Source organism: Calypte anna, chromosome 2 (genome assembly GCF_003957555.1).
Source record: "Calypte anna isolate BGI_N300 chromosome 2, bCalAnn1_v1.p, whole genome shotgun sequence".
NCBI classification, from domain to species: domain Eukaryota; kingdom Metazoa; phylum Chordata; class Aves; order Apodiformes; family Trochilidae; genus Calypte; species Calypte anna.
In genome coordinates, this window is record NC_044245.1 from 37,162,729 (window position 1) to 37,175,159 (window position 12,431).

At 36.2% G+C, this 12,431-nt stretch overlaps 1 protein-coding gene across 1 annotated transcript in view; it reads left to right on the forward strand.

Annotated features, from left to right (window-relative positions):
* The window catches only part of KCNH8 (potassium voltage-gated channel subfamily H member 8), a 170,171-nt gene that overhangs the window by 121,528 nt on the left and 36,212 nt on the right, over positions 1-12,431 (forward strand). The window contains exon 8 of the mRNA XM_030445436.1: positions 9,258-9,455. Within this exon, the coding sequence (XP_030301296.1) occupies positions 9,258-9,455 (198 nt within the window). The remainder of the gene's footprint in view (positions 1-9,257; positions 9,456-12,431) is intronic.

Here is a 12,431-nt window from a genome sequence, read left to right on the forward strand (position 1 = left end):
CACATGCATTCACTGTAGCTTCAGGTATAAAATGGCTTCTCTGAAAATAGAGTATTTTTTAGATGAAGGAGAGCACATGAAATGTAAGTAGCTAATTCACATGAACTCTCTACCATCTTAAGAAACATTTTCTGCTCTAATTGTGAAACTGTGTCTGGGGTGGTCCTAGGGGATTTGTCAAGCCCAGGAGAAAAAAAAGTAAAAGAGGAAAACCTTACTTTGCAGACAAAATAAGATAGGACTTCATCTAGTAATGCTGATCTTTAATTCATTAATATATTCAGGTTCTGTCTAGAAACTGGCACTTGAAATGTGTGCAGTTGTTGGCAATCTATGTGCATTGTGTTTTGTGGACTGTGCAGCATTTTGTATTAGGCAGAAGAGCTGCAGAACTCCACCTTATTCTTACTTGTGACCATCCAAATTTTTTTTTAAGATATCTTTCTAGCATTGCTTCATAGTAAAATGCTAGCATTACAAGTGTTTCCTATCTGGCCTACTGCTTTACCACTCACAAGCTGTGAATGTGCCAAGGTGGTCAACCACCTGTAGAAAAAAATATTTATTCTTGAATTTATGGACTTCCAAACTAAAAATACAACTTATTTTACAGACCACACTTTGCTGATTGCAAGACATTTTATGGTCCCCATGATGGAATTTTATATGTACCTCCAAAGGGGACTCAGTTTTACCATGAGAATACAGCATTTTTACTTGCTCATTCTAAGCAGGGATACCTGCAATTCAGTTGAGTTTTGTAAGAAAATTAAAGCTTAATTGTCAGATTTTCAGCACTTCTGTGGGCTCAGCTGTGTTTCTGTTGTTATCAGCAACATCACAATTAGATCTTAGATTCTTTTCTTTTTTTAATCCCTTGATTGAGCACTTCTTTCTGAAACCACTAAGCTTATTGAATAGTTACAGCACCATGAAAATTACACTTTCAGCAAGCACAATGGGTCAATATCTTCTTATGACTTTGTCGAGTTACATGAGTTAAAGCTCTATGAAATGTAATTATTTTTTATGGTAGCTTCTAAGTATATACTCAATTAGAAATAAACCAGCCAATTTACTTACACAGGATATTAATAAGCCTTACAGAAGAATTACAGAGGATTTAACTTTTCAAATTAATTTTGGGTAGACCTGACAAAGTTTAAGCTTGTATCTTAAAATACTCCAACCAAAAGAAGTATTAATTTAGGTTGGAAAATTCCATAGCTTGCAGGAGTCTTTAAAACATTTGTCTCACTGTATGTCTCTAGATAATAAAAAAATTCCCATTAGCATCTAAGGAAAGATGTAGTTTCCTCTAGGGCAGTGTCCAAGAAGAAAAATAGTCAGTGCATCTTCAAAGGATATTCTCATTATTTAAGGCAAGCATTAAAAAAGAACCAGATGCAAATATAACCTTTTCAGTTACCTGCTTTTGAATACAGGAGCTGATGTACCTTGGGTGTGCAGTCTTCATGGAGCACTGGAGCATACATGGAACACCAATTTTAATCTTTGTTTTTCTTTTCTCACTGCACTGTTTTCAAGGTCAAGCTTTCTCTGGATGATGTTTCAGATGCTCAAAAAGTCAGTGGTAGAATTCCCAAAATCTGGCAGAGGATTAAAATTTCATATTACATATATTGAAATCCTGTGGGTTTGGTTTCTTTATTTGATCTATAATAAAGAAATTAACTAGATGAAAAGATATGGCCTAGATTTCAGCATGTTTGTGCCTTGGAATTTGGCGCATGTGCATCTCTTACTTAATTTCTTAATTTAGGAGGATGCTTCTCATGAATCTTTATGTATGATGTTGTAGAGGAATGTCATCTCATGAAGCTTTGTTTCTCAGAAGGGTATGGTTTTGAAACTTTCATCTCTTTTTCTTTTCAACTTACTTTTCCTGTTATTGCCATTGTTTACAGGCTCCCAAAAATATGATATTAATGATTTGACATATAGATGTAAATGATATATAGCTCTTACATGAATGAAAATTTCATTTTCCGCAGTAGGTTTTAAGGAGTACCTCAGATCTCAAGCATGAAATCTTATGAAATTTTTCCTCTTCCCTCTAAAGATTTTATCTACTTAGTACAAAGAGTTATAGAGTGCTTGTTAGAAAAGGGGCAATTTTTTCCCCTTTGTTTACATAATATAGGGATTTCTTTTTTTTTTTTTTTTTTTTGGTGGCTTTTATTGTCTCTGATGTGGCTTTTCCATCAAGCAAAAATGTATGAAGTTTTAAATATATCTGCAGAAAAAGTTCTGTAGTTGCCATCATGGTAATATCTATGTGCCTTGGTTCTGTTGGCACTTAAAGGTCCACTGAACCCAAAGGTTAAGAATAATCTCCTTGTGCAAGGTTAACATAGTTCAGTCTTCATTATCTCGATAAGAATGATACCAAGGATCATGACCCAGACAAAGAAAAATAGAGGAAAATATTAAAATAGCCAAAATTAGATTTGAAAATAAACAGTGTGTCATTAGTTTTTTTAAGGAAAGAGAAAGTTGATGCTACAAACTGTGAAGGGTAAATACCTCTGCCAAATGTTGTTCTGAAGAGGTAACTGCCACATTTGCTGCCTGCATGGCAATTTCCAGGCAGTATTGCTGATGCCTGCCCTGGCTCTGTGTCCCAGGTCACAGAGGGGAGCCCTGAGTGCCCCTACAGTAAAAAAAAGGAAAAAAAAAATTTTAGAGTAAATTATTCTGGTAATTACTTTAATATTTTTAAGCAGTTTCAGTGTTTGAGAAAAATGTAAATGTCTTTTATTTGTCCCAGATTTGTTTCCTTTCTAATATTAGGTGTCTCCTGTTTGCAGGAGAGTGTGCTAGCAAAATAAGGACCAAAAGGTGTATATTAAGCAAATGGTTCCTCATTGACATGCAATTACTGCTTGTTGAATTAACATAGTTATCTACCTAGTCTAAATTTCATGCACTGCCACTAAACTTTCATTTATCTTGTCAGTGAATTCTCTTCTTCAAATATAACTTCTAGGCCAGAGCTGTTCCTTTGTAGCCTAAACTTGTTGACATGCCATATGGATGCACCCCAAGTTTCCTCTTACACATACAGCATTAATTAAGTATCCTAATTTTGAAAAGATCTTAAACTCATCCCCTGTTTTTACTATCGTGCAACTATACCATTCAGTCACATGTGATGGAGCTGCATTTCCACAGTCCTAAAATCTGCAGCTGTGTGATACCTCCAGCACTGTGGGCATTTCTATTTTTAGCACATATTTTTTTCTAATCTGTGTGGAAGAAAACCTGGTTCCTTTTCCTTGTGACCTGATGCAGTAAGACCTGCCACATTTACAGTTTTCCAGAAGCAGTGGTCAAAAATATGATGGCTCCTGTCATCTCTGGAGGTCTTTAATCCTAAAACAATCTGCTCTGGTACCTGTCAGCCTATCCTAATGTGACAAGCTCCACCATAGGTCAAACCTGTAAACAAATGATCAGATTTTGTGACAATGAAAGGATAACAGCGTTCCACAGGATTAAGCAGTAGGAATGGTGCTGTTGAGTCTATTAATAGTCTGGGAAACAAATGCAAATGTTTTAGCAGAAAAAAAGTTGCAGATGTCAAAACCATTTTGGCTAGACAAGGATTAAAAAGAACTTGAGGAGAACTTGAATACCTTAAATGAGTAATCACCATGAGAATATAAGCCATGATTATTCAATAATGCAGTCATGCACACTAGAGGAAGTAAAATGATTTAGTCTTCTTATAAGCCTCTAAATTTTGAATGTATTGTATCATCCAGAAAGAGCTAGAGAGTAACTGTGAAAAATTCTTTGGAAGCAATCTTAAAAGCAAAGCTGGTGTTTCAATATTTGATGAATGTCAATTAGGTTTTGGTGAAGTAGAACATATTTGTTATACTGTTGTATAAAATTATGGTGTTACCTTATTGCAAATACAATATTAGTTCTCATCTTCTCCTCTTAAATAATGTTAAACTACGACATGAAGAGGCACATTCTGAAGAAGCAACACAGGTGAGTGATGGAAGTCATTCAAACATGTAAAATCTTTCTCAAAGGGACTGTAATCATAAGTGTTTTTACCTAAAAAGAAGAGAATTTTCTTACTTGTTCTGTCTTAGCAACTGTCTTGCCCTAAAATTTGTTTTTTGAAGGTTAATATTTCAAGGAAACGGAGTGGAGATAAAGGCTAAAATCTTGTTTCATTGAGATCAGTGGGATGTTTCTGGTGTCACCACCATGAGGACCTAGATCTGTTGGAATGAGTCCAGAGGAGGGCCAAAAGGATGACCCAGGGGCTGGAGCACCTCTGCTATGAGGAGAGGCTGAGGGAACTGGGACTGTGCAGCCTGAAAAAGAGAAGTCTCTGTGGGGACTTTATAGCTGCCTTCCAATACCTGAAAGGAACCTCTAAGAAGGCTGGAGAGGGACTTTTCATAAAAGTGTCCAGCAATAGGACAAAGAGAAGTGGTTTTTAACTGAAGGAGAGCAGGTTTAGACTGGACATTAGGAAGAAGTTCTTCAGTACAAGAACTGAAGACTCTGGAATAGACTCTGGGGAGACTCTGGAATAGACTGCTCAGAGAAGTTTTGAATGCCCACTCTCTCTGGAGGTGTTCAAGGCCAGGCTGGATGAGGCTTTGAGCAACCTCACCTGGATGAGAGGCATCCCTGTCCATGGCAGGGATGTTGGAGTAGATAATCTCTAAAGTCCCTTCCAACCTAAGCCAGTGTATGATTCTTTGCAACAGTTCTCACCCATTTAAAAATAAAATACGAGATGATCTTTTGCAGATTCAAATGTGCCACTCTATAATGGTGGTGTGATTTCCCACACAAACCTGGAGCTCCTCACTGCCTGACTAAAAGGAGGAGCTATAACCAGCAAACAGGGACTGATGGTGTGGCAGCTAACATACCTCTCTGTAGTGTAATGAGGCAACCAGGTGCCACTAATTGCCAGGGAGTGGCATGAGCTTGTGTCAAGCCCACCTGTGCCTGGTTAGGGTGAGCCCCCACTGCACATGAGCAGGACCAGGGGGCCAATAAAAGGTGAGGCCTGAGACACAGGTGGGGCTCACTCCTGAGCAAGCCAGCAGAGGGATCAGTTGCTCTCAGAGCAACAGCACTGATCCAGGCTAGTCAACCCTGAGGGCTATAGGCTCAGAGCACTGTCTGTGAGTCTCTGCTGGAACACCTGGTTGGACCTTGAAGCGCCGTACCCTAAAAGAGGTTTGTCTCGCTACACCTCTCAGGGCATATGATGATTTTTATTTAAAAATGAATTCCAGAGGTGAAGGATCTATATTCTCTTTAGTAGTTTTTATCTTTTCCTCAATCACCCTGAGCTGTTGAACGCCACAGACATTAATGTCCACAAAATATACAGACTTCCACATTAAAATTTGGAATGCATTGTATCAGAAAAATGTATTTGGTACAGTTCAGGATAATATTTTTATTCTTATTTTTCACTGTTTGGTGACTTATTTTTGTTCTTTTGTTCTCCAGGATTTCTAGATTTTGTTTGGCATTGGATAGCTTTATGTTGCCTACTGTTCCACAAGGTACAGTTCTAGGTTTTGGAGGATGTGCCACCTAGTAAAGACATTGCCTTTATTTTGTGTTTTCACTAAAGCTCCAGAGTTTTTCAGATGAATCAGAAAAACATAAAACCGTCTGAAACATAGCTCCCATGCTTGACAGTGTCCTTTAGCATTACTTGTTACATATTCTCTTTTCCTATTATCAGCATATCATTTAATCTTTCCTCACTTGCTCAAAAGACCCAAGTATGGTCTGGCTAAAAATATGGTTCAAATATTTTTTAAAAAGGAAAAGGTGATGCTGTAGGATAATATCAATTTCAGCATCTTAGCATTGCCCCTAGGAATACTTAAAATCCCTGACTTTCATATGGAACCACAGGTGAGAGAAGGGGAGCCTCTGTCTCACCCTTTTTTCCTAGTATCATCACCACTGTTCAACTATGGAACCGTTTCAGCATTCAGGAATGCTCTAAGAGATGCTCCTTATCCATAGCTGTTTGCACTTCCTGACAGAGTAGATCAGAATAAGCCAGAAAGTTTTGGTCTTCTGTTTAACTGAAAAAATGTATGTCTGTTTTATAGAATAAATGCTGCAGGTATTTAATGTGTTAGAAAATGCAAGTTGCTGAAGTGCCAGGAAGGATTTTGTTACATGTCTGGCATATAAGGAAAATTTTAGTAATATTACAAAATTACTCTGGAAACTGTAGGGAGTGAAACATCTGCTCAGTCCAGTACAAGGACCAGACTGACAGAAAACTGAGTTTCTGGAAGTCCAGTAAATGAGATGCTGCATTTTATAATCAAATATAATGTCATCTACTGCTGCTTAAATGCTTTTTTATGTATCTGCTGGTACTTGAGCACTTCCTAGATGGGGGTAAGTGAAACTTAATACAGATTCTTCCAGCAGTTTTTGAAGCAGCCTTATGGAGCTAGATATCCAATTCCTACTTACTTTTCCAGTGGAACCTGATTACTTAAGTCCTCTTTTTCCCTTTGAAAAATATTTCTCTTAATTATGCTCATTGGTACTTTAAAATGTTTTCAAAGTCACAGAGCTATATCTAGATAATGCTAATTCAGAACCAGACAAGATTCATAATGCTAAATTCTAGGAATCTCCCTCTGAAAATAGGGGATATTTATTTTTCTCTTCTTCCCTGAGGGCAGAAATTAATTACTCAAGTTTGCCAGAGAATCTGCTGTGAGCTGGTACCCACAGGAACCAAAAAAGTAAAAGGCACAAGTCAGTCATGCTAGCTCATGACTATTTCTATTGAATAATGAAAGTATTTACAGCCAACAGTATCTTGTCTTTCTCCCAGTTGGAAAAAAATGTAGTGCTATCAACAGTATCTGAAATGCATAGTTGATCTGGAAGATCTTATACCATTTTACTGATGATCTTACAGGTCTTTGCCAACCAAAACCACTCTATGACTCTATATACTTTGATTGAAACCTCATCCTGTATAACCTCTTCAAAAAGTCCTGATTAGGATCATCTCCAACAGCCAAAGTAGAAATGACAAGCTGTAAACGTGTCCTTACCTACAAGAGGAATATAGAATATATTTATTCAGTTTTCACTTTAAAGTATACATTTTCTGTTCCAAATCCCATGGTCCATCTCTGAAGAATGTTACCCAATACAATGGGCACTCTTTTTGTAATTGTTAACAATTGCTAATAATTGCTGGCTGCTACTGGTGTAGCTCAGTGATTAGCCATTCAAATTAGTGATTAAAGTAATTTGTCTGATTCTCAGTTATTCCTCAGAATTGGGCACAGAGTGCTGAACTCCTCTCAAATACGGGTGTCCTGGCCAGAAGTACAGTTAGCAACTGTATAATGCTAATAATTTGGTACTTTGACAGTGGAATTATACTAGAAATATTATAGAGACTTCTACTGTTTGATACAATGTAGGCATTCATCTTTGTACCTTACCTCTACTAGCACTAATGTATCATTTAGGAGCAATGATGATTCCACTAGAGTTGTGTTTTTCACTTAATAACCTCAAACATAAAGTGTGTTGTGAAAGAGAAACCCTTTTACTTACATCTCTTAATGACAGAATGGAGTCATCCACATTTTCTGCATAACAATGAAAATGTATTTGTCTGAAAACGAGTCCAATAATGTTTCATATAAAGGTACAATATGTAAACCCTTTTTTTTTTATTTGTTTGAGAGGAGCTGAAACTGAGATGGAGAAACTTGAAATAGGATGTCATATGATCACCAGGAATAATGAATGTGAAATTCATTCAGATAACAAAAGGCAGAAAAACAAGGAATACAGGGGCCAAGAATCAGTGGCTTTTTGAACATGCCCATAAACAAGACTTTCTCCTAAGAGGCATTATTTCAGAGTTCACATATCAGAGTTTTTATCCTTTAACGTGTGGGATTACATTTATCCTGATTCTCTCAAACCAGGACACAGGGTCATGGCTGGACCCTGTTACCCATCCCATCAGGATTAGCTTTCTCTGTAGGATAGCATGCAAGAGAGTATGGAGCTGAGGATGGCAACAGCCACGACTCAACAAGTTTGCTGTAGGTAGTAAATTCTCAGGCATGTTTTTTCCCAAATTTAATTGGAAGTGCTGGGCAAATCCTTTAAATCTGCCCTGGCTTTTTGCAGATATTCTATCCAAGGGGGTTTCCCACAGTTTATACTTGGATTCATTCAAGAAGAAATGGATGCTGGCTGAAGTGGACAGAGAATGAGCTACAGGAGGTGATTTGGTCTCTCAGTTCTCTGTTTACAACAAACAATATTTCTGAAATAAAACCCTGCCAGCAATATTTGCTTTTGGCAGCTCTCCCTGACCATCCAAGAAAGATTCCCAATCTCCCAAGCAAACTGCTTAATAGGCAAAACTGGGTAGAAAATTTGATTTTATCTCTTCTTCCTTGATTTGAGTGAAGCATTGTGTCAATGAAATTCACTCGGGTTGGTTGTTTTCCAAAAGAAGTACCTCATACTTTTTCCTGGTTTGCTGTTTTGTGGGGGATTTGCTGTTTTGGTTTGTTGTTGTTTTTTTAAATATCTGTAAGTCAGTAGCTACTTCTATTTTCTCTAGCACACATCGTCTCATTTAGCAAAATGAAAGATTAAATGAGCAATTTAGAAAACATTTTGTGAAGCATCTTTTGAAAATTAATTCTAGTTTGTAAATTGTGTTTAGCTGTTTGACTCTTTTCCACTGTAAAAGAAATATGTAAAAACCTCTAAATATGTAATTATTATAAAAATTTTCTCTTAGAATCTCATAAAGCTTTCCAAGCACTAATTAATGGAAAAAGCAAATCGATTTTCCATTCTTGCTGCAGTTTCATTAGGTGATTATTTTTTTCTTTTTCAGTGCCTTAATGTCTTTTGAGAATAACTAATTAGACCAGTACTATGCCATGCAAAAACACTTGATTTTGGTATATAATGTAGCTCTTATTATAAATAATAATGCATAAAAATAAATACTCCAGAGACACAATAAGTAATGTACTGTGTAATTTCCTACGGTTGAATGTTCTTTTTATTCTTGGAATTGTGTGAAGAATGCAGTGTCTTCTGAATAACTATTTTTTTAGAATTATTTTGTTTTACAAGATGTGTAATATCCACAGTGTAATTCATCCTTTTCTTTCTATGCTTTAATATCCTTTTATGCTTTGTTTTTCCAGGTTGGCTTCATGAGCTGGGAAAACGTATTGAGTCTCCTTACTATGAGAATAATACCCTAGGAGGTCCATCAATCAGAAGTGCCTATATAGCTGCCCTATATTTCACCCTCAGCAGCCTCACCAGTGTTGGGTTTGGAAATGTTTCAGCCAATACCGATGCTGAAAAGATCTTCTCTATTTGCACAATGCTGATTGGGGGTAGGTACAAATACTAAGTAAGATGTAAAACATTTTGGAGGCATAAGTGAAATAAGTTTCTTTTTTGAAAAACCCAAACGTAGCCAAGTTTAATTTAAAATAAGAAATAAAAATCAACCCCCCCCCAAAAAAAAAACCACAAACCAAACAAAACAAAAACCAAAAATAAATTAAAAACAAAACCAAAACAAAATAAATAATAAAAAAAACCAATAAACTTTGTTTGGTTTAAACAAGATAAGCTCTCCAAACCAGACATATTTCTAACCCATATTTCATTCATAGCAACAAAAGATAGTTTTCATCCAGTAAAATGTAAAGCTGTTTGTCCCTGAGTGTGACCCAGCCTTGTGTGTGGGGCATGGCAAACATTTTGGGTACCTGCCAGGCACTTTTCCAGTCAGCCAAGTAATAGGTGGATGTTCAGCTCCAGTTCATTTCCCACAGCATCCCTGGGAATGACTGCAAGGGGAGGTAGGCAGCCTGCCAATGAATCTGGCGTTGAGCTGGTGCAAAGCCTCATCCAAGGGGCCAGTCCCAAGAGAAAGTGAGGGAAAAGGGCCAGGGAGACTGTTTGGTGAGCCATAGGTGATTCTATCATAAATAAAAAGGAGTGTAATTATCACCAAGTAAATTTTAACACATCACTGCTTCAGCTTAGAATCAAAATGCCATGGTTTTCTCATATTTGGAGTCACTAGTAGTATTTTTATTTATGCTAATCACCTTGTTGTATCTTTGGGAAAAATCATGTCCTCATTTCTGTTCACCTTAATTCTGCTGAGGCACCTGGGCACAACCAGTGAGCTCGTGGCATCTGCAGAACTTGGTAAGACAAGGCCACTAGAGAAAATACCTGTAATTCTCTCTTTAACTTCATCTTCCTCCCCAGCAAAAATCAGCTGTGCTATTTATAGTGTGTATATCATAAAGCTCACTGATGTGGCTTGAAGGGTAAAAGCAAATCACTGCTAAAGCACTGCCCCATTTTTTTTTTCTTTTCTGCTTGCTTAATTGGTCTGGAAATACCAGTTGGTATTCCTCTGCTGCTAGTCAGTAAGGCACTGGTTATCAGCTTTGCAGTGTAAATTTTCCTGATCAAAAATAAATTGGTAGCTTGACACTTAAAGCCAGAGACCTGTAAGCTATAGATTTGCAACATGAAGTGGTATATAAATTGCTCAATTAATTATTTTAATTTTTCCCAGTCCTGAAGATGAGTGGCAATATTATAATGAACCATCCAAGAATTATATAATCTTGATTTTGGCAGTATCACAAAAGCGCAGGCAGCTCATTAATTACTTTTTCTGGTAGCATAAAATAATATTTTGAAAATACAATGTGGTGTCTGTGCTTTGGGGTTTTCACTGCATAAAATCTGTTGAAATGAAGGTAGAAGTTTTCATTTCTATCATGAAATCAAGCAGTATCCTGTGTGAACCAATGATGAATATTTAACTTACTTTATGACAGAGCTTTCACAAAATTAGCAGAGTAAAATATAGAAATATTTTCCACTTTTATTTAGTCCAATAGTAGAATTTTTTTAATTTCTCATATTATTGAGTGATAGAACTAATATACTTGTGAACTGAATAAATTGTGAAGAACTAGTTGAATTAAAGTAGGAAGAAGGAAACAAAAGGCAAAATTATTCACACAAAAGCAAGTAGAAGAATGACTTTACATCTAGAAGGGATCAGTGGACCACATATACCCAAGTAAGAAAGTAGAACAGGTTGGTTTGTATGTATTTTCTTGAGGAACTGTGTTTTAGACGCCATTTAAGGAAATCAGCAGAGCAAGGAAGCTTGAAGAAATAATTAGAATTATACACTGCACACTGGTGAGCAAGATTCAGAAAACTCTATTATTAAAAAAAGTAGGAGTCTGTATACTTTGGGGCATAATACCTTTTCATTTCTTCAAACATGTTTTGATCTATAGTTTTGGCTGGTATTTAATTTAAAAATTCTCTAGCAGAAAGTGCTGTCTTGAGAAAAAGTAATGCACATTTTTTACACTATTTAGACCAAGCCATTAGTTTTTGAAATTTCAGGTGTAATGGATAGTATGATTTACTTTATCAGTAGTTCTTCTTATACCTCTTTAATGCATGTCATTGCAAATTGAAAAAATGAAGTTAATTTATTACAACCTTAAAGAAAGTTGATGAGAGGGGGAAAAAAAATGTTGATTAACAGATAAATAACTTATAATATGCTTGTCTGATTTTAGCTTGCTTCTTGGTATTCTTTTTGTTGTGCATGAATTTGAAATTAAAATTTAAGGCAAGTAATATTAAACATTGGTGATTAAACATCATCTTCTATACAGCATTTCATATTTAAGCTGGAAAGAAAAGTTAACTGTTAAAACTTTACCAGAATTCTTAGAACACCCAGTATTAGTAAAATATTAATCAGATCTGTACACGTGCAGATGACTATGCTATGTGCTCTCTGGTATTCTCAATTCTCTTTGAGGAAAGAATGTGCAGTTTTCCATTTATTAGACTGGAATCCCATCCTAGTATCTCCAGTCCTTTCTGAGGTCAGAGGTGTTCCTCTGTTCCCTAATCAAGAAAAATGTAATTTAAGTACCTATAAGAATCAAGATCACTTTATGTAATGATTCCTAGCAGGTTTTAACTTGTTCTTTTTTGTTTTAGACAGTGGATTAATAGATTTCTTACAGAAAATTGAGTGGGGCTGTGATTATTTCATAAAGAAATTTAATGATTTTCACAGTCAGGAATTAGTTTGCCATCATCAGTAGAAGTGGCCTTCCAATGTACATATGCAAAGACAGATTCTCCCATAATGATAAAATTCTTGGTGACATTTGTGCCTGTAACATATATGTGGTGTCATACTCTAAACTTGGAGCCTGTAAGGACATTTAGAATAGGCACATGTGATTTTTACATATGCATTCATACACCACCTAATACTTTAACTCCCCCTTTTAAAA